Source organism: Gorilla gorilla, chromosome 9, assembly GCF_029281585.2.
Source record: "Gorilla gorilla gorilla isolate KB3781 chromosome 9, NHGRI_mGorGor1-v2.1_pri, whole genome shotgun sequence".
NCBI lineage: Eukaryota > Metazoa > Chordata > Mammalia > Primates > Hominidae > Gorilla > Gorilla gorilla.
In genome coordinates, this window is record NC_073233.2 from 95,164,013 (window position 1) to 95,188,043 (window position 24,031).

Sequence of the window (24,031 nt, forward strand, 5' to 3'; positions counted from 1 at the left end):
TGGCTTATAACAATCTCTGCCCTCTTCCCTCAAATGTTTTCTCTCTGTCTATACTTTTCTGCTTATAAGCTCCTTACTGCCCTATTCTCATACATGTCTTTCTTGCGTTCTACTAGTACATTCCTCCCTTCTGAGATTCTTTTTCAGAAAGACTAAAATATGCTAAATATCTTCTTGTGCTTTAGAAGTCTTATGGCAAAAATTCTGTACTGACTCAAGGATACAATACTTAGTAGGAGTGAATGAACTCTTGAAAAATATATTTTCAACTCCATGTCCTCATATTCTCATATTAAAGAAGATTAAACAAGATAAATATCATTTGAGCCAGGTGTGGTGGCTGATGCCTGTAATCCCAGCAGCTCAGGAGATTGAGGCAGAAGGACTGCTTGAGGCTAGGAGTTCAAAACCAGCCTGGGCAACATAGCAAGACCGTGTGTGTGTGTGTGTGTGTGTGTGTGTGTGTGTGTGTGTGTGTGTTTATATATTTATATATGTGTGTATATATATATGCATATATATTTATATATATGTATTATATATAGATAAGATGATTATTAAGTTAACTGGTTTCTGAAGAACTCTTTTTTCCCCCTAAGGAGTTCTAAGAGACATCTTTTGTATTTCTAGAGCAAATAAACTTTAACTTCTTTTTTTTGTTTTATTATTAAATATTTTGTTGTAATATTAAATGAATGAATATTTGAGATGCCCTTGTGTTTATGTTTAGACCCCTGCAATTTTTCTGTTAAAATAAAAAAGCATGTGAAGTGTTACTATGACATTCGGCAATTTTATTTAAAAGAACTAAATATAAAAATGTTATTTTCTTCTCTTCTGCGGCATGGTTGTCTTTTGTGTTTTCACTTGATTTTCCTCTTTATCCTCTTGGAATTTAGACTCTGAAGCTTGAATTTCCTTCCTTTTTTTCAACAAAGTGAGATGCAGAACAAGGCATGGCATGAAGTCAAAAGTAAATTCCTATACTTAAGTGCTAGCAACCATTACAGACTTCTTGAGGCCAAAGCCTGCCTATCAGATGCTTATTGGTTGGGTGACCATATGTTCTAAGGCAAGGGCTCTTGACTAACTTTAAAGAGGTTGAATTTTGATACCCTGTTGCCAAAAATTAAAAAAAAAATAACCAAATATATCACCCTGTGTATTAAGTATTTGTCTGGCAGGATACTGAAAACCTAAAATGTAGCCCACACATGCAAACTTGTTGGAAGACAAAGTACATTTTTTAGCAAGTTAGAGTCTCAGAATAAGAAAAGCCAAACTAGTCTGGATTTTATTATTTATTATTATTTATTATTTTTATTTTTTTGAGATGGAGTTTCACTCTTGTTGCCCAGGCTGGAGTACAGTGGCGCGATCTAAGCTCACTGCAAACTCCTCATCCTGGGTTCGAGCAATTCTCCTGCCTCAGCTCCTGAGTAGCTGGGATTACAGGCTCCCACCACCACGCCCAGCTAATTTTTTGTATTTTTTAGTAGAGACGGGGTTTCACCATGTTGGCCAGGCTGGTCTTGAACTCCTGACCTCAGGTGATCCGCCCGTCTAGGCCTCCCAAAGTGCTGGAATTACAGGCATGAGCCACAGCGCCCGGCCGCTAGTGTGGATTTTAACATTGTCCTTCTGCCTTTCTCTACTGCCAAGCTCCAGAAGGACCCCAACCATGTAGCATGGAAGAGAAAATTATTTTTTGCATTTTAAAATCAGAGTATTCCTTTTGTCTCAGCAGGATTTCAAGTTACATATACAAAGGAAAATATAAAATTATAAAGACTGGACACTAACTCACATAAATCCTATGTTGAGTGAGTAGTTTTGAGATTTTTATAACTCTTTTATTATAAACATTTAATCCTCAATACATTGTTCTTGATCATTTTCTCTGTTTCAGACTGTATAATATTCTTTAATTTTCATAACAGTCTTATATAGTAAGTAATAGTATCTGATTTTACATTTGAGGAAACTGAAGTTCTGTGATGTCAAGTACTTAACCAAAACTGGCCAGTTTTTAGAACTTGAGCTGTAACTGCATCAGAATTTGATTTCTGAGAGCATCAAAGCTCTGACCAGGTCTTCTTACTTTAATCTTAGACTTTTAGCCAATTTTGTTACTCTAGTACATTACTATCAAAAGTTTATATATATACACACACATATATACTTAAGTTTATATAAGAGTGTTTGTGTGTGTGTGTGTGTATTCATTGGGAGAGATTTCATTGAATGTAACACATAGAATTTTATATTCATAAGTTATACAAAACTTCTTTTAGTGTGTTTGTGAATTTTTTTTTTTTTTTTTTTGAGATGGAGTCTCGCTTTGTCACCCAGGCTGTATTGCAGTAGCGTAATCTCGACTCACTGCAACCTCTGCCTCCCGGGTTCCAGTGATTCTCCTGCCTCGGCCTCCCAAGTAGTGGGGATTACTGGCATGCGAGGCCACCAGCCTGGCTAATTTTTGTATTTTTAGTAGTGGCGGGGTTTCACCATGTTGGCCAGGCTGGTCTTGAACTCTTGACCTCAGTTAGTCCACCTGCCTCGGCCTCCCAAAGTGCTGGGATTACAGGCGTGAGCCACTTTACCTGGCTTTTTTTTTTTTTTAATAATTTAATATTTATGGAACTTTGGAGTAGGAGAATAAAACTACAGAATTTATATTATGAATTTTTAGGATTAATAAAATTTTGAAGGTTTCAATATATGTATTTTTTACCCAACATTTCTTACCCAGAAGTATTGCTAACATTATGTAAAAACAAGATTTTTTTGAGACCGAGTCTCGCTTTGTTGCCCAGGCTGGAGTGCAGTGGTGTGATCTCAGCTCACTACAACCTGCACCTTCCGGGTTCAAGCGATTCTTGTTCCTCAGCCACCTGAGTAGCTGGGATTACAGATTTGTGCCACCATGCCTGGCTAATTTTTATATTTTTGTAGAGATGAGGTTTCACCATGTTAGCCAGGCTGGTCTTGAATTCTTGGCCTTAAGTGATCCGCCCGCCTTGGCCTCCCAAAGTGCTGAGATTACAGGTGTGAGCCACTGTGCCTGGCCCAAAACCAAGATTTTTAAAAACGTGAAACTGCCGTATTGGATCACATTTGCTGTACTCTGAGAATAAGCAGTAGTAAACAACTCTGTTTTTGTTTTTTGTTTTTTTTTGAGACAGAGTTTTGCTTTTGTCCCCCATGCTGGAGTTCAGTGGCACAATCTTGGCTTACTGCAACTTCCACTTCCTGGGTTCAATCAATTCTCCTGCCTCAGCCTCCCTAGTAGTTGGGATTACAGGCACCCACCACCACGCCTGGCTAATTTTTGTATTTTTAGTAGAGACGGGGTTTCACCATATTGGCCAGGCTGGTCTCGAACTCCTAACCTTAGGTGATCTGCCCTCCTCAGCCTGCCAAAGTGTTGTGATTACAGGCGTGAGCCACCATGCCCGGCCAACTCTTAACATAAAATGTTACTTTTATAAATTAGAAAGACTTTAATTGTCTACCCCGTGATCTAAACTTGCTTCTTAATGATACTCTGGAATCAGTCACTTTCTAATAGATCTATAGATGATTTAAAACATTTTATCTATTTTTCCCTTGTAATGCATAGCTATGATTATGTCATTCTGTTCAGAAATCCTCTGTGATTTCCTGTTGCCTTCAGGACAGTCTAAATTCTTGGACCAAGTCCTTCCATTGTCTAGCCTTGCTCTACCTGTCTAGAATTCTCTTCACTCAACTCAAGCTATGGTGATGTTCCTCAGGCTTTTACCTTGTATCCTTTGCTAGCCTTTGCATCCTTACTGTTACCTCTATACTAAAAAATTCAGTCTGCACAAATGATATCTTTTCCCTAAAACCATCTTTGATTCTTTAGTTTTGAGCAATTTCTTTATTCTTTGAATTTCATAAAGTGTAATGTGTTTCATAACACATATACATTTGTAATCTCTAAAGTATATAATTTTTTACCTCTATTTAGTTCTGTTACTGATTCAGGCAAATTTTCGTTTGTTTTTTGTTTTTTTTTTGAGACGGAGTCTCACTCTGTCACCCAGGCTGCACGATTTTGGCTCACTGCAACCTCCATCTCCAGGGTTCAAGTGATTCTCCTGCCTCAACCTCCCTATTAGCTGGGATTACAGGTGCCTGCCACCACGCCCAGATAATTTTTGTATTTTTAGTAGAGACAAGGTTTCACCACATTGCCACATTGCCCAGGCTGGTCTCGAACTCCTGACCTCAAGTGATCCGCCCGATTCGGTCTCCCAGAGTGCTGGGATTACAGGCATGAACCACCGCGCCCGGCCAAATTTTCATTCTTTGAAAATTAACTTTGAGTTATAATTTATATACAATAAAAATGTACACATTTGAAGAGTGTACTCTATGAGTTCTATGAGTTTTGACAAATGTAACCACCCCCATGGTCAAATTCAGAATATTTCCATCACTCTTTAAAATTCTTTTGTGCATTTTTTTGTAGTCGGTTTCTATCACTCCTCTCATCCCTGATAGCAGGAAAAGATGGATCTGCTCTCTGTCACTTTAGATTATGAAACTTTTTTCTAGAATTTCACCCCAGTGGAATCATACAGTATGCACCTTTGTGTCTGGCTGCTTCTCAGCATTTTTTTTTGAAATTCATCTATTTTGTTGAGTGTATCAGTAGTTTGTTCTTTTTTATAGCTGAGCAGTATTTTATTATATGGATATGCCACCATTTGTTTATGCATTCACATGTTGATGGAGTCATTTCTAGTTCAGGTCATTTTTTTTTCATTTGGCAATTTATATCACATGTACCATTATCCTCAATTAGTAAATGATTGTGTACTAGTATGATTATATCAGTTTGTATCTTTGGAGGAAGGCCTGTAGTGATACATCTTTTAGATAATGGTGTTAATTTCAGGGGAGATGGTGTGTCTACTTCTTTTTTCCACCTGGCTCACTGTTTCACCTTAGAGTTTAAGCCTATGAGCTTGCTATGGGTAGGAACTGTTAAATTTTTCTTGTAGTCTCAGTGTGTAAGACAGCAACTGCTATACCCTCATCTTTGTAGTTGTGTTTGTTTTAGTAACAGCAGTAGCAGTAGTAATAATAAATAACATTTCTTGAGTGCTTAGTACAATAATCATATGATGTAGGTTCTATTATTTGCATTTTACAGGTGGAGAAACAGGCTCAGAATGTAAACAACTTGCTTCTCTGAATCTATAGCCCTCGCTTTTAACTCTACTGCCTCAGTGCTTAATAATTGCTTGTTGAACAAATATATGATTGTGTAAATGAATAATATTTGCTTCATAGATCTGTGGACATAGTGTTAATTACAAAAAAGTATCTTGCTTACTCCACCTCATGTAACTTATTGGTATAGTCTTGGCTTTCATCATTCTTCCCTGTCCCCACAATACATTAATGATGTGACTTTATTATTCACATACACACAGAACAATATCTAGAACGACATTATAGCTGACTGAAATGAGGTTACTCTTTGTGTCAGAGACAGCCTGGATCAATGCCTGAGTGAATAGTGATAAATAAACAGACCTTTATTATGTGAAGGCATCGAGATTTTGTGATTAGTTTTTTAAAACAACTAGTATTAATTACCTGAATTTTATAGTTTAATTAAGTTTGATATTTTATGTAGGCATCTTTACTTAGTTGTAATTTTGAAGGTTATTATTTTTAAACTAATTTGTTAATCTATCAAAAAGTTATTAAAATATGTCTTAAAGTTAATGTGTGGTTTAATCTTTTAAAATAAAGAACAAAGTATGTGTTTAGATGGCATTAATATCAGTTGCTTTCAACAATTCAGCGTGTAGGCTGTCATTTAAAAAGTTTAAACAAATAGTACCAAATGAGATTATAATTTAAAAATAAACAATGGAGTGAGATTTGGTAATAGGTCATGAACATCAAACCTGGAGTATCTTTGTTAAACATAGGTCTGGTTATGTCATTCCTCTGGGTAGCAGAACCTTTTGCTTTAGAAGTAAAGTTCAAATTCGTTTTTGGTATGGTGTGACATGTGCCAGTCTTTCTCCATTTGGTTTCCATGTCTCTATGTTGCAGTCATATTAAACCTCTCAGTTCTCAAATATCCAGTGTTTTCTTTTTTCTAAGTCTTATATGTATTTTTCCTCCCTGCTTTCTTCCTCTACTTCTTTTTTATAGCACCTTAAATGTCTTTTTCTGAACAGCCTTCATGACACCAAAATCAGTGTCAGACACACTTCCTTTGTGCTCCTAAAGCACTGTGTACTTTATATTAAAGTACTTTCTATAATGTAATGTCATTATTTGATTGTACATATACCTTCTGGATTGTGAATTCCTGAAGCCATCAGCAATGGCTATCCTCAGCACTTGCAACCTGCCTGGCACATTGTCAACTCTTTGTAAATACTTATGAAATACTTAACTGTGTGAAGGAGTGAATAAATGATGTAAAGGTGAACAACACTCCAACCTATAGACTTTATGGTCTCACCTCTTTTGCTGGATTTCAGTTCCTGGTAGCGTGATGAACATGCCTATCAGCCGTATCCGCCTTCCTGCCTTTTGGATTTGATAAATTCATACTATAATCACTGTTCCATTTTATTTGCGGTATTAAGAACTAGCGCCTAATTAAGAAAAGACTGGAAGCCCCTATTTAGAGTATGTATGTTTATGTCTAAATGTAAATTCATAGCACATTATCAATATAAAGAAACGAATGGAACTTTATATTAAGGATGATCCCTGGGAGTTGTTAATGAGTATAGAGGTACTTGATGTAAAATAAACACATTTCTTTAGAAATGGAAAATCAAAACAAAACAAAAAACCCTACAATTGCTGTCAAAGAAACAACTACAAGAAACTTGGCACCCAAATAGAAATAGTTAATATAAAAATGCAGTTTTTTTCAGTGATTACTCGGACAAAAATTTCTTTCAACATATATTTCTTGAGTTACTCATGTACTATGCACTGTACTAGGCACTGGGGACACATGCAGACGAACACGTTTATGTATTCACATATAGTGTCAAACACTAATTGATGTGTTGTAGACTATCCTATTTCTGAAACCAGTACCAGAAAGATTTTAAATATTATCACACTTAAAGTGAAAAAAGTTATTGTGAAAAAGACTATTGATAGTATTTTATGAAGAAAAGGAAATTGTGCTTTGAATTTTCTTAAATATAAACAAATACAGTTGATCTTCAACAATTATATACTTGGCGTGTATGGTAGACTGTGTTATTGTTCAAAAACGTTTGCTGCCCCTCCCTGGAGAAACTTTATACTTCCCTTCCCTATTGACATCATGCCTGGAGTTACGACATGTTTTGGCTAAAGAAATATGAGTGGAAATGATTTATGTATACTTATGAGCAAAATCTTTAAGTCAGAACACAGTTTCCTGTGTTTGTTCTTTTTCTCTGCTGTGACAATCAGCATTTGCAGATAAAGTTTCTCTGTTACCCTAAGGTACAAAATGAAGATTTCACGTAGTTGAGCCATAGCTAACTCTTGTTTGACATGTAGCATGAGCAGAAAATAAACTTTTTTTGTTAAAAGGCATTGACATTTTGTTACTGCAACATAACTTAGCTCAGTGGTTTTCAAGCTTTAGCATTTTTAAGAATCCTGTGGAGATTTTGTTAAAACACAGGTTGCAGAGATTGTTGGGCCCCATACTTAGAATTTCTGAATTCAGGAGGTCTGGAGTGGGGACCAAGAATTGTATTTCTAAAGTGAAAAGCTTTTATGAAGGGGAGGTGGATAAGAGAAGCCAGCATGAAGTCTTGACCAAAGGTACACGCTCAGGCAAATCATGTTTAGATAGGAGAACATGTGGAAGTGAGCAACTGGACATTGGTTCATTTTTTTTTTTCCCTTCTTTTTCTTTTTGAGTTGGAGTTTTGCTCTTGTTGCCCAGCCTAGAGTGCAATGATGCAATCTCGGCTCACTGCAACCTCTGCCTCCCGGGTTCAAGCGATTCTCCTGTCCCAGCCTCCCAAGTAGCTGAGATTACAGGCATGAGCCACCATGGCCGGCTAATTTTTGTATTTTTAGTAGAGAAGGGGTTTCACCATCTTGGCCAGGCTGGTCTCGAACTCCTGACTCTCAGGTGATCCACTCGCCTCGACCTCCCAAAGTGCTGGGATTATAGGCGTGAGCCATCGCATCCGGCCAACACTGGTTTCTTTAAAACTATCCATGCCTGTTGTCCCTTGTAAAGTCTTTGCATAATACCAGTTGGAAGACCATTGTTCTCTACTTCATTTAGGTGATTTGTGTTCTCTTTTATGTTGTCCAAGATCCCTTTACTTGTCTGTAATATTTCATCTTCACTGTTGAGACTTTAGCAGGTACAGACAGTTAGGTGATTGAGATGTATTTACAGTTTGATCACTTAACCTCCTTGGGCCTTGGTTTCTTAATCTATATAATATAATTCTCTCATGTTACTTTTGTTCCAATATTTTATTTTTCTAATACCATTCTATGGGCTAGCAAGATTCCACTATGTGTTGACTCTCCCAATTTCTATTATTCATACCACAGATTAAGTTCAAAATCTTTGAGAGGAAGTAAGCTGGAGTATTTGAAATTAAATGTTTCTCTTTCTTGGGGGTCAGGATACTCTATAAGTCTTCAGCTAATCAGAAAATAGTAGCTTCTGGCCAGATGCGGTGGCTCACTGTAATCCCAGCACTTTGGGAGGCTGAGGCAGGTGGATCACCTGAGGTCGGGAGTTCAAGACCAGCCTGGCCAACATGGTGAAACCCTGTCTCTACTGAAAATAGAAAATTAGCCAGGCGTGGTACCAGGTGCCTGTAATCCCAGCTACTTGGGAGGCTGACACAGGAGAATTGTTTGAACCCGGAGGTGGAGGTTGCAGTGAGCCGAGACCGTGCCATTGCACTCCAGCCTGGGCAACAAGAGTGAAATTCCATCTCAAAAAAAAAAAAAAAAAAGAAAAGAAAAAGAGAATAGTAGTTTGGAAAAGCTTACAAAATGTTGTTTTTGCTCCATTACTAGGAGATGCATATTTTATTTAACTTTGGTATCAAATAAGCATAAATTTATGAAAAATTTTATCTTGTTATAGTTTTGAATAGCTGCTCATTTTGTTCAATATGAAAACAGATTGCGATATTATTTTACTGACATATATGCCAATATGCATTTGAAAATAAATTAATGGGGCTGGGTGCGGTGGCTCACGCCTGTAATGCCAGCACTTTGGGAGGCCAAGGCAGGTGGATCATGCAGCCAGGAGTTCAAGACCAGCCAGGCCAAGATGGTGAAACCCTGTTTCTGCTAAAAATACAAAAATTAGCTGGGCATGGTGGCGGGCGCCTGTAATCTCAGCTACTTGGGAGGCTGAGGCAGAGAACTGGCTTGAACTTGGGTGGTGGAGGTTGCAGTGAGCCGAGATCGCGTCATTGCACTCCAGCCTGGGTGACAGAGCGAGACTCCATCTCAAAAAATAAAAAAAGAAAAGAAATTAATGTTGATTCGAAGATTCTGTTTAATTGAAAACATTTGTTTTCATATTTTTCACTATGTTTGTAGAAGGGAAAAAACTGAAAGTATTTGTCTTGAGGTCTTTAAAAAATAGATTGGTTCAGAATTGTGATTATAATTTTGTTTAATGTAAATAATTTTGGTTCGTAGCAATGCCATAATTTTAAGACACTTGCTAAATTTTTCCTTGGATTTACATGAAACATTATTTGATATTTTTTTGGTTGTTGCCTATAGTTAATTTGTTAAGTCTGCACTCATGCCATTTCCTTGGGAACTGCAAACAGGCCTTTCAGTTTAGGTCCAATGAAACCACAATCTGCTCCTTTTACAACTATTTTAAAGTTTGACTAGTGTTACTATTACCAGTTCATTTTCAGAAGGAAATTTATTCTGATTAACATTTCTTTTAGAAACAGTCTGAAGGTGATTCTTGGTTTCTTAGCAATTTAAGGCTGCTTTGGAACATGACCTTCCTAGTTTGGACTTTAAAGCAGAAACAGTTCCAGCTTCTCCAAGTTTAAGGAGAAATCTGATTCTGTTGGAGTTGTTGCTGTAAGTTTTAGTCCAACTGTTTCCAATTTATAGTTAGGACACACCAGAAAAAAGTGCACAATTATCATCTGGGGACTTAGAATCTCACTTGATTACCCATAACTGCGGCCTGCTTCAGCAGCTTTGCTTGGGCTCTTGAAGACAAAGCCAAAGCCAAGTATCAGTGTTCCATTCTGTATGAAATAAATATACTGTGAAATATTTATCAGACTAGAAAATAATATTTTTAATACACTGGGGAATTTCACTATTTAAAGGAATTCTGTTGGAAGTTATTGAAGATATAATGTGTTCATAAAGGAAACAAAATAATCTTCCCCAAATTTCTTAATTTCTTGCTATTTCAAGTTCAGATATTTGTATGTGAGTTTTCTTAAAATAGGGATACAACATTAGTAGTTGTTTTCTCATACTGAGTGCCATATGAAGGCTGAAACTGAACTCTCTTAGTCCATTTTATTATTCAAACAAAATTTAACATGAAAACCTTTTGTATGTATATAAGCCATGTAATCTATTAACCACACACTTCAAGTTTTGCATAGTAAATTGAAATAATCAATTTAACCTATTGGAATATACTTATGTGATTAGAATATTGAACATTTTTCAAAACAAAACAAAAATAAAAGTCTGAAAGTAATTCCATGTTAATATTTTCTTGGTAATCGTATGATAAGCAAGCATCAATCAAAATGTACAATTGTTGATCATGTGTCAAATAGTAAATTATAAGTTAGTACTAAGGTAAGCTCTATACTTGAAAATGGGTTGGAAAATTAATTACAAAATCTAGTGTATTCTTTTACATGGGTTTTTAAAAACAAAATAAAAATTTAATTAAAACTATGTCTGAAATTGGTGGGTTCTTGGTCTGACTTCAAGAATGAAGCTGCAGACCCTCGCGGTGAGTGTTACAGTTCTTAAAGATGGTGTGTCTGGAGTTTATTCCTTCTAATGTTCGGATGTGTTCAGAGTTTCTTCCTTCTGGTGGGTTCATGGACTCGCTGGCTTCAGGAGTGTAGCTGCAGACCTTCATGGTAAGTGTTACAGCTCTTAAGGTGGCACGTCTGGAGTTGTTCGTTCCTCCCACCCAGAGTTGTTCATCCCACCTGGTGGGTTCGTGGTCTTGCTGGCCTCAGGAGTGAAGCTGCAGAGTGAAGCTGCAGACCTTCGCAGGAAGTGTCACAGCTCATAAAAGAAGTGCAGACCTAAAGAATGAGCAGCAGCAAGAGGTATTGCAAAGAGCGAAAGAACAAAGCTTTCACAGTGTGGAAGGGGACCCCAGCGGGTTGGCACTGCTGACTCAGGCAGCTTGCTTTTTTCCCCTTATCTGGCCCCACCCACATCCTGCTGATTGGTCCATTTTACAAACAGCTGATTGGTCCATTTTATAGAGAGCTGATTGGTCCGTTTTACAGAGAGCTGATTGGTCTGTTTTGACAGGGTGCTGATTGGTGCATTTATAATCCCTGAGCTAGACACAGAGTGCTGATTGGTGCATTTACAATCCTCTAGCTAGGCATAAAAGTTCTACAAGTCCTCTCCAGATTAGCTAGATACAGAGTGCTGATTGGTGCATTTACAAACCTTGAGGTAGACACAGGGTGCTGATTGGTGCGTTTACAAACCTTGAGCTAGACGCAGAATGCTGATTGGTGTATTTACGATCCTTTAGCTAGACATAAAAGTCCTCCAAGTCCCCTCTAGATTAGCTAGACACAGAGCACTGATTGGTGCATTTACAAACCTTGAGCTAGACACAGGGTGCTGAGTGGTGTGTTTACAAACCTTGAGCTAGACACAGAGTGCTGATTGGTGTATTTACGATCCTTTAGCTAGACATAAAGGTTCTCCAAGTCCTCACCAGATTAGCTAGATACAGAGTGCCGATTGGTGCATCCATGAACCCCGAGCTAGACGCAGAGTACTGATTGGTGAATATACAATCCTCTGGCTAGACATAAAAGTTCTCCAAGTCCCCACCCGACTCAGGAGCCCAGCTGGCTTTGCCTAGTGGACCCTGCTCCAGGGCCACAGGCGGAGCTGCCTGCCAGTCCCGTGCTGCAAGCCTGCACTACTCAGCCCTTAGGCGGTCGATGGGACCGGGGGCCACAGAGCAGGGGGTGGCTCCCGTCAGAGAGGCTGGGGCTGTGTGGGAGCACACCGCGGGGTGGGGGTGGGGCTCGGGCATGGTGGGCCGCAAAACTACATGAAATTGCATGAATTTTCTTTAGAATAAAGAGAATTGGGAGTCACAAATTAGAGGCATTTAAATAGGCATCCTGGTTCCTTTTTGACTTTCAAATTAAACTTTTCAATTGTATTCACTCTGATTAAATTTATGCTTACAGTAACTAGACTAATCAGAATGTTGAAGTTCCAGCTATTGTCTGTAACTGTTATATGTCATTCTTTTCATAACTCCAACATAAATGTTTACACTTGAACTTTCAGCATTTTCTGTTTTAATTAATTTTGTTCACATAAAATAATGTAACTTTTAATTTTGATACTGAGTGACTTAGATGGCTGATATAATCAGAATAGAATAGAATATTTTAAGAATTATCAATGTGCACTATTTTAAATCCAATTTTTCTTTATTTTTTGCTAACTGAATCTTTTCACATATTTAATTGTGCTTTAGCATGTATGTAACACTTTACTCCAATTGAATAATTTGAGGTAGATGATGTAAAATGCTGAATAAAAGAAATTTAGAGCTGAACTCATGAAGTACAAATAGAGTAGCTCTTAAAAAGCTACCTTTGCATTCTTCAAGTGATCAGCAACACAATGTCTTCTGTATATTAGCTGCTCAATTAATGTTGAGTGAATAAAGATAGATCATGTAATATTTAATGAATATTTGAGTTTCCTTCTAGTTTAATGAGTAAAAGAAGAACTCTGAAGTGCCCCAATTGATACTTAATAAATGTTTGTTTTTTGGCCGGGCGCAGTGGCTCAAGCCTGTAATCCCAGCACTTTGGGAGGCTGAGGTGGGCAGATCATGAGGTCAAGAGATCAAGACCATCCTGGTCAACATGGTGAAACCCCGTCTCTACTAAAAATACAAAAATTAGCCGGGCCTAGTGGTAGGTGCCTATAATCCCAGCTAGTCGGGTAGCTGAGGCAGGAGAATCGCTTGAACCCAGGAGGCGGAGGTTGCAGTGAGCTGAGATCACACCACTGCACTCCAGCCTGGCGACAGAGTGAGAGTCCGTCTCATAAATAAATACATAATAAATAAATGTATGTATGTATGTATGTATTTTTTATCATTATAGTTACCTAATTATCCATGTTCATTGGGATCATAGTTTCAAAAAATTTCAGTCTAAATCATTTATTTCAGATAGTTGTTTTGTGCCTCTTTCTAGCAAAACTTTTACAACCCTGTTAATTAGTAAAGTTGACTAGTTTGAGTTTTATATTCTTTGCCATTTGTTGGTGGAATAAAGATGAATAACTTTTGCCCTGTTCAATCTGTTCCTAAATGATCAAGAATTGATTTTTAAGATTAAACTGTACAAATAATATATAAATTTATGCTTATTGTAAAAATTCAAAGTGATGTAGCCCCATAGAAAGTAAAAAGTTATATTTTCCTGCATGCCTGTTAACTCATCCAACTTCAATAGGTAGTCCACTACCCACAGTTTGGTTTTATATGTATCCTATTAGAGGACTTTCTGTAACAATGCCATATGTAAATAATAAACAACATTTTATATTTTACTATTAATATTTTAGCACCGATGCTAAATATAGCAATAATATTTTATCATTAATCAGATTATGTATATAGAATTGCTTCTTTTACTTAACAGTGTTTCATACAGGTTTTTCTATAGCAGTGTATATCTATCCCAGTAGTTGGTCTTGAAAGACCAAGTTTGAAACTTGAAAAGTTTCTCTTTGAACCTTTGCATGAAGAAGTTCCACCTCAATAAGTTTTATAAAATGATAAGCAAGTATAATACTCTTAGTAGCAACTAGTAATCTTAACACAAATTCAGAGTTTTATTTGTATGTTTGGTTTTATTCTTGGGGCTAGTGAGATCATTTCTCTTTTTACATCATAAGTGATTGAGAAGAATTCATTCTGTTTTTCCATTGTGATTTTTAATAATAAAGCTACCATTAAATAAAATGATGAAATTTCAGAATTATAAATCATTTAATCAGCCAGTTAGTTATGGTAGTCATTTACTTTTAGTTTTTTTTTTTTTTGATATACAAGGATATTGAGCCTTAAAGTTAAGTGATTTACTCAAGATTGTAGAGAAGTTATGAGTAGCATCTGTATCCTTTCTCATATCAAGATTTTTTTCACTACACCATGCGTTGCCTCTGAAGAAATACTTTTTTTCATTTTTTAGGTGTTTATTTAAAATGCATAATATAAGCACAGTGGCACATGCCTGTGATCCCAGCTACTTGGGAGGCCGAGGTGGGAGGATTGTTTGAGTCCAGGAGTTTAAGACCAGCTTGGACAACATAGGGAGATCCCATCTTGGGGGGTGAGGAGGAAGAAGTAATAAATAAGTAAATAAAACATGTAATATTGTTTTAGATGCTTATATTTTTCTTATGTAAAAATTGACACATTAAGTTTATTGTGAAAACATGATTACAATCACAGACATGCAATGGAAAAAATTCCATATTGTCTGCACCTTCTTCTGAGACCACATTTTGTGTGTATGTAATGTATTTTATCTTTTAAAAAATTGAGAAATAATTTTACATATTCATGGGAGTATACAGTGATGTTTTAATACATATATAGTTATTAGATCAAGGTAATTGGCATATCTATAATCTCAAATATTTATCACGTCTTTGTATTGGGAATATTCAATATTCTCCTTCTAGCTATTTGAAACTATGTATTACTGTTAACTATAGTCATCCTACAGTGATATAGAACCACTAGAACGTATTTCTCCTATGCAGCTGTGATTTTGTATCCTTTAACAAATCTCTCCATATCTTTTTTTTTTTTGAGATGTAGTTTTGCTCTGTTGCTCAGGCTGGAGTGCAGTGGTGCAGTGGTGTGATCTCAGCTCACTGCAACCTCCACCTCCCAGGTTCAACCGATTCTCCTGCCTCAGCCTCCTGAGTAGCTGGAATTACAGATGCCCGCCACCATGCCTGGCTAATTTTTGTATTTTTGTTAGAGACGGGTTTCACCATGTTGGCCAGGCTGCTCTTGAAATCCTGACCTCAGGTAATCCGCCCGCCTTGGCTTCCCAAAGTGCTGGGATTACAGGTGTGAGCCACCGCGTGCAGCCATCTCTTCATATCTTTACCTTCCCCCTACTGTTTCCAGCCTTGAGTATTTTCTATTCTACTTTCTGCTTTTCGCTTCTATGAGGTAAACTGTTTTTAGCTTCCACATGTGAGTGAGAACATGCAGCGTTTAGCTTTTCTGTTCATGGCTTATTTCACTGAGCATAATGTCTTCCAGTCCATCCATGTTGCTGCAAATAACAGAATTTAATCCTTTTTCTGGCTGTATAGTATTCCATGGATATATGCTGGATATTAATCCCCTCTAGGATGTATAGTTTGTAAATATTTTCTCCCATTCTGTAGATGGTGAAGAAATATTTTAAAGGAGATTTATAAAGTACATCTTTTACATCTTTTATATTTACCAAATGAGTGAAAACTGAGTAGACAATAAAAAAATCTTAGAAATCAAAATAGTTTGTTCTCATTCTTTTCAGCTCATTAGAGAGCACATAATGAAGCAGCACATTTACGTTATCCAATTTTGTGTTGGTGCCAAACAATGGGGTGTTCTTAAACATTTTATATTGAATGGATTATAGGAACATCACCCATCATTAAAAGTCTAATATCGAGATATTTACTTGAGAGAACTTAATGTACTTTAATTAAGATTAGTAACATTTTTGCATCCCTATAAATGTGTTTTTAGAGGAAAACCTACAGTAAAGTGTTTGCTATAGAAGTCACACCAATGAACTACAAATTCTTCCAAAAACAGTTTTCTAGCGACATCTGCTGGTACTATGTAATAAAGATGACTATCTCATGAAAGTAATTTCATAGAAAATATCTTTGTGAGTAGAATTGTTTATTTTACTATCATTTACACTTCTAATTGAAAATTTGAACATTTGACCAAGAGTATTATCCTGATAATGATAACATTGAGCTTCTTTATACTTTCCTGTACATAGTATGCAATTCCAACCTGAACCTCTACAGTTATTTGTGTATTTACTAAGTTCTTTGATATTATTATGCAACATATTTCTTTTCCTCCGTGTCTTTTTTGGCTCAGTTTTATATCATAATTTGCCTTAGTGCAGAACCTTGCAAATAGAGATTCAGTAAATATAGACTGACTTATAGTATTTATTTTGTCATTTGCATAGATTAAGTTGAAAAGTCTACGTATATGAATTAAATGCATTATTTTTATGTGCACTTGAAAATAAAAATGAGACTTTATATTAGAAAAGAATGTGATTAGGATAAATGGATTTTTATTTTTCTTCCTTTGAAGAGATTTTCTGCATTATAAGTTGTGGAGAAGCAAAATATATTCAGTCCTTGGACATTTTCTTTACAATTATTTCCTGGATGATTGTATCTAGTCTCATGCATTTAAATACTACATATAAACAAATCAGACCTCTCCCTTAATCCTCAGACTTGCTTCCTCAACATTACTGTTTAATTAGTTAACACACATTTTAAACTTAACATGTCCAAAACAAAAGTTTTGATTTTCTCCTTGAAACTGTTTGTGCTGTAGTATTCCCTACTTTAGTGAGTGGCCGTATTATCCTTCCGTTTGATCAAACCAAAAATTATTTCAGTAATTTGTAAATTCCCTCTCTTTTACTCCACATTTAAACCATTGAGAATTTCAGTCAGCTCTACTTCTCTCCACCTTCTACAACTATGATCTAGATGACCACAATCATCGTTCCCCTCCTAACTTGCTTCCTTGCTTCTAACCTTGCCCTCCTGTAAGTGTATCCAGCAGCCAAGTGATTTTTTTTTTTTTTTTTTGGAGACAGAGTCTCACTCTGTCACCCAGGCTGGAGTGCAATGGTGTGATCTTGGCTCATTGCCAACTCCGCCTCCTGCCGCCTCCCCAGTTCCAGCGATTCTCCCTGCCTCAGCCTCCCAAGTAGCTGGGATTATAGGCATCTGTCACCACGCCTGGCTAATTTTTGTGTTTTCTGTAGAGATGGGGTTTCGCCATGTTGGCCAGGCTGGTCTTAAACTCCTGACCTCAGGTGATCCACAAACCTCAGCCTCCCAAAGTGCTGGGATTACAGGCGTGAGCCACCGTCCCCGGCCTCAAGTGATTCTTTTAAAATTTAAGACAGATCTTGCCACTCCTCTGATGAGAACCTCCCAAAGTTCTTACCTTGCCTAAAGGGCTTATGTGAAATGTAGACCACTCCCTCTCTCCACCCTGATTGCTAGGACCTCATTTCCTACCACTACTTCCCTCCCCTATTTTGCTCCAGCTACAGTAATCTACTTGCTTCTCTTTACATGCCAAGCTGACTCCATATCATGGGCTGTATACTTGATTACCTCAAACGGAAATGCTCTCCCCTCTACTCACTAATGTTTCTGATCAGATTACCAAATTTTACATCTTGGAGAGGCTCTTCTTAACCATGCTGTGTAAAGTAATGAAGCCTGACTACGTCACTGTTTCTCCCCTTATCTTGCAGGTTTGTTTTTTGTTTTGTTTTATTTTGTTTTTTTTTTTTTTTTACCATACCTATTATCACTATATGACATATTTACTTTTTTATGTATCTCTTTCCCAACTAGAATGCCAGCTCTATGAAACCAGGGATTCTTTATTGTTCACAGTTATGTCCTTAGAACCTAAGGCAGTGCTTATACATAGTGGCCAATTTAGTTAATATTTATCGAATAAGTTGGTGAGCCTTAATACTTAAATGGAGAATGTGATTTGATTTACACTATAATAATCAAATCCATAGAATAATGAGGAACCTTCAAATGGAGTCTGCTTTGTTTAAATCTTTATATTGTATTTTCAACATTGAACACGGATTACAATTGTGTTTCATAGTGAGGTTAATGCTCATACAATACTCTTAGAGTCAAAATGTGGGATCATATTACTATTTTAAAGACTCTTTTTATGGGAATAATTACTTTTTTGTTCTTTGGACATAGACATCTGACCCTCAATTACATTAACAAACCTTATACACATGAATGGAAAGAAGAATAGCCCCTTTTGAATCCATGCTAAGACTTTATCAATATGAAGTGCTTCCCACAGAGTTCTGCTGAAAGAACCGAACTTCCATCATAATGAAATTGCAAATTCATTTGTATATGCCCCTCTTATATTTGAAAGCTACTTTTTGATGTTTTGGTTGGCAATTAAATTTATTGTTTAAGGTCACAAATATGCAATTCTGACTAGAACAAGTTGTCAGAATTCTTTATTCAGCATAGCACAAAGATAAATGGCTGTCTTTTAACAATAACATATGAAAGCCAAAATTTGTTCCCAGTTATACATAATCTTTTAATCAGTCTACTGCTTTCTGTTTTCCAGTTAATAGACCCCTTAACCTGCTTCCTCACCATCTTACCTATCTAGATTATGGGTTTTTAAATTACTGCAAAACACTTCATCAGACGGAAAAAGATAAGTTTAAACATTTTGATGCTATAATTTTCCCATGCACATTTTATCCTTCCATCTGAATTCTTTTGCCTTTACCCCTATTCTGTGTAAGGTAGAAAATTATGTAGTGTGTTAGCTAAATTCTATGGTTACATTTCTCACTGTTAACATGACTAGGAAGTAGATCATGTTGCTTAATTGAAATTGAGTTTTTAAGTGTTTTTTTTCTTCTTAAAAAAAAAAACAAAAAACGAGATACATGTGCAGAACATGCAGGTTTGTTACATACGTATACGTGTGCCATGGTGGTTTGCTGCACCTATTGAGCAGTCCTCCAACTTCCCTCCCCTCACTCCCCACACCCCAATAGGCCCTGGTGTGTGTTGTTCCCCTCTCTGTGTCTATGTGTTCTCAATGTTCAACTCCTACTTATGAGTGACAACATGTAGTGTTTGGTTTTCTGTTCCTGTGTTAGTTTGCTGAGGATGATGGCTTCCAGCTTCATCCATGTCCCTGCAAAGGACATGATCTCATTCCTTTTTATGGCTGCAGAGTATTCCATGGTGTATATGTACCACATTTTCTTTATCCATTTGATCATTGATGGGCATTTGGATTGGTTACATGTCTTTCCTATTGTAAATAATGCTGCACTAAACATAACGTGTGCATGTATCTTTATAGTAGAATGATTTGTATTCCTTTGGGTATATACCCAGTAATGGGATTGCTGGGTCAAATGGTATTTCTGGTTCCAGATCCTTGAGGAATCGCTATACTGTCTTCCACCATGGTTGAACTAATTTACATTCCCACAAACAGTGTAAAAGCATTCCTACTTCTCCACAGCCTCACCAGCATCTATTGTTCCCTGACTTTTTAATAATCCCCATTCATCTATTGTTCCCTGACTTTTTAATAATCGCCATTCTTACTGGCATGAGATGGTATCTCATTGTGGTTTTGATTTGCATTTCTCTGATGATCATTAATGTTGAGCTTTTTTCATATGTTTGTTGGCTGCATAAATGTCTTCTTTTGAGAAGTGTCTGTTTTCATATCCTTTGCCCACTTTTTGATGGGGTTGTTTTAAAACATCTCTGGGCATGTGGATTAACTTATTTTCTCAGATTCTATACTGCATCTAATAAAAATGTATATGATTTTGATTAAAATAGATTTCTTAAATTTTTATGCATTTCCTTTGTGGCCTTTCATACAGAAGACATAGAGGAATAATTGCCCTATTATATTTGAGGCCTTACTCTTTGTTTTTTGAGACGGAGTTTTGCTCTTGTTGCCCAGGCTGGAGAGCAATGGCGCAATCTTGGGTCATTGCAACCTCCGCCCCCCGGGTTCAAGCGATTCTCCAGTGTCAGCCTCCCGAGTAGCTGGGATTACAGGAATGTGCCACCACGCCTGGCTAATTTTGTATTTTTAGTGGAGACGGGGTTTCTCCATGTTGGTCAGGCTCGTCTTGAACTCCTAATCTCAGGTGATCCGCCGGCCTCGGCCTCCCAAAGTGCTGAGATTACAGGTGTGAGCCACTACACCCGGCCTAGGCCTTACTCTTTATCTAAGAATATCCAGTGTCTTTATAGATTTATTCAAGGGATTTTGATAATAAATACTCAAAATCCCTTTGTTTAAGGTGATCATAGCTATAAAGAAGAACAAAGACATTGAATAACAGCAGCAGAATGTTGTAAAGCCAGCATAGTAATGTCCCCATTTTAAGATCTTGTTTAAATATTTTTTTGCAAATCTGAGAATCTTTTTTTCTTAACTACCATGTAATTTGAATCTTCCCCAGCTGAAGAGAGTAGACTGTTTCAGGAGGATATATAAGAAAAATACATAACTTTTAAAGTCAGACAATCCCCTCCAGCCCCCAAATTCTGGAATTCTGACTGCTATTACTTTTGTGACCTAGGTTACTGCATTTTTTGAGCCTCCGTGTAGCAATGCAATAGAGAAAAATCTCTATTCATACAGTTTAGTGATATGATTAAATGAGACAACACATATAAAGAGCTGAAAACAGTGCCCAGCTATAGTAAGCACTCAATAAATACCATTTGGAGTCCTGTCTTTCTGCTCTCCCCTCACCCCAACTCTGTTCTTCATGCTCTGTGATCTGTTCTAATTGGGCTTAATCAGAAATTAAAACTGTTGAACTAAACTTGAAACCTTTCTGTGCCTGCCAACTCTATATTATGAATACTGTGCATTCACTGATTTAATAGGTAGGACGAAGTCAGGACCTTGAATTGATCTATATATAACACCCACCAGGTGCATGTGGTCTTTTTCTTCTCAGCAAATTGGTCCCCCAGGGATTTGTAGAGACTGCTTTACTCCCAGCCTTCATTTTAAGTCCAGATGGAGCCCTTAGATTTACTTAAGTCTCTCTTCAACCTGCCTATTTGAGAGCTGAGCTCTAAGTAATGTTAATGTGACATAGGAAGGCATTATCATATTAGTCATTTTGTGTAAGGTGACTTACTTCATTGCTTGTTGCTCTTTTGACCATTCATAATGTTCAGATTTTTGCCTTAAGAGTTTCATCTTTTAAAACATTATTTTCAGGAAAAAATTGAATAGGTATGTAATATACTACTTATATCTCAAAATATGTTATTTTATGATTGTAAATTCTTATTGTTTTAGGTGCAAGGATGGCTTGAAAGGATTTACATTTTCTGCACTTAGGTAAGTAACATTTATTTTTATGTTGAGAGAGAATTTACAAGTTAACTTAAAAAATTATACATAATTACAATAAATAGGTATTGACTAAACATTTAAACTGAAAATAATTTTAGAATTCACAAAAGTATTTCCAAGCCTGCGGATAAATAGCTCATTGAAAGAGTAATTTGTCAGATTTTTCCCTCTAAAAATTAATCAATGACTTCTTTTGGACCTGTTGTGTGCTTTCTACTGTGGGGTGTTTGAAAAGAAATACAAGATCTCTCTTCAGGGAGCTTGGAAAGACAGAGCTGCTCATGAACAATTACTGAAAAGTTAAGTATTTAATTGTGTGGTACTAGATTATGGGTTTGCTTTAGGGCAGGACTCATGTACTGTCAAACACAGATTTGATTTTAAGTATCACTAGAGTCTTTTCACCTCATAGCCCATCTTTTAGCATAGCAATTGGCACATAGCATATACTGTAGAAATGTTCGTTAGCATTGGCATTATATTTTATAGTTCACCAAGAATTTTCTCATAGATTAGAAAATTAAATTTTTGCAACAGTTCTGTGAGATGTAACATGATGAGAAAACTGAGGCTTAGAATATTTGACTAATTTAACATCACACAAGTTAACTATATATACTGACTCCATACCCAGTGTTTGTCTAGTTTATATCATAAATGTTGCCTGTTTTGTAATCCAAAGGACATATAGTAGATGCTTGGTGAAGATCAGTAGTATGGTTTTTACTGCAAATATTGAAGGGAAAAATTAGGGAAAGCTTCAGTACTAGCAAAAGTTTTTACCTAATTGTCTCAAGGTTATTTTGAGGATCAAATGAGTTAATATGTGAAAAATATTTCAAACAGTGGCTGGCATGGAGTAAATACTCAAGAAATGTTGGCTATTATTTTTGTTATATTCTCATAGATGATGTGCCTTAAACTGTACTTTAAGGATAGCTTTCGATAACTACAGGGAAGAGGAAGTGCACTCTGGGTGGAAGTGAATAATAGTAGGAAGAGAGTGAAAATTGTAAAAATGAAGTGTGAGGTAACAGTGAGAAAATGGTATGAAAAGTTTATATTAGGGAATATAAAATATTTTTTGATATGTAGAGTAGGGCCAGATTATGGAAGACCTAGGGGAGAAAAAAGACAAACTTGGATTTGATAAGGTCAGCAGTAGGGAGCTACTAATGCTTTTTGAGCAGGGTGGTTGACATTGTTTCAGAAAGATTGGTCTGGCCGCAGTATTTGAGACACTGAAAAAGAGAGAACCAGAAGGTGGAAAGACAATAAAGACTAGAATTTGGGTGATAGTGGGAGGATTAAAGAGAAGGAGAAAAAGTTAAGACTTGCAATGAATGAAAATGAAGACTGATATTTTCCTTCTTTCTCTTCCCCTCCACCCTGCAATCCCAGCCACGTATTGAAAACCAAAGTGCCTGAAAGAAGGTGCTATTAACAGAAAATCACATGGCATGCAAGGAAACTGGTTTGGGAGGGAACAAATGGAGTCTACTCTATGATTAAGAATGTCTTTGGTTGTGAGAACTCTGTGGGAACGATAACTTTCTAAGTCATAATACACAACACTAATTACTGTTATTTTTCAGTAAAAGATCATGAAATTTATTAGAAAATAAAGATTTTGTTATTGTTGTTGCATTGGCTGGAAAGCATTTGGTATTAAGTTTAAAGTTGATAACAAAAACAAAAGTTAGATTTTCAAAAGAGAAGGAAAAACTTAGTCTTGTTTTCCTACATCTCCTTAGACTCCCAGAATTCTTGCAAAAACTTAAAATGTGTCAGGTGGTTTTGTGTCTTTTCTTCAAATCCACTTTTCACAGAGGGCTAGTTTGGACTATTTGCACTTAAATTTTCTCTGTATTATAGAAAAATATTCCAGAAAAAATGTTTGTTAATTCTTGCTAATATTCTTGTTGCTAAAGCAAGACAGTTGTTAAATATTGTGAATGGTCATGTTTATTTGTGCATCTCCTTCCACTAAGCAAATTCTGTTTCATTTTAATTCTGTTTCATAATCAATCTGCAGTGTGGTGAATTTGGATTCAAGAAATATGGCTATTTCTTGCATTTATATGGTGAATATGGACTCACCACATTGCAGATGAATTAATCTCAAACTTATAAAGTTGATTCTCAGAAGAATGTTACTAAAAGCCAAATATATTTTTTATTGTCAAGTTTCATTGTAAAAAAATAATGTGAGTTAATATGTGTGCTTCTTGTAGGCTTTCAAAAAGTATTATCTGACATGTCTTTCCTGCTACCTCTTTGCAGCCCTGGCTGTCGTGATTTTTATTGTAGACGTATGCTGTAAATTTATAGCAAGTCAAAAGTGCAAAATTTAATACTGATTACCAAGGGAAGGGGAAAGGAAAATGCTTTTTGTAGCACAGTTTAATATGAGCTCCTGACAATATTAAACTTTGGTGAGGAAAAGATACTCAGAGCTTGATACATTTGAGAATGGTGAGATTGAAAGGAATACAATCATAAAATGGCTTA

The 24,031-nt window shown here is 36.4% G+C and overlaps 1 protein-coding gene across 8 annotated transcripts in view; it reads left to right on the forward strand.

Moving 5' to 3' along the window:
- Window positions 1-24,031, forward strand: part of TMEM135 (transmembrane protein 135) — a 360,134-nt gene that overhangs the window by 310,696 nt on the left and 25,407 nt on the right. For all 8 annotated transcript variants that reach the window (XM_055355660.2, XM_055355659.2, XM_063693451.1 and 5 more), the window contains one exon: window positions 21,464-21,505. In XM_055355660.2, the coding sequence (XP_055211635.1) occupies window positions 21,464-21,505 (42 nt within the window). The remainder of the gene's footprint in view (window positions 1-21,463; window positions 21,506-24,031) is intronic.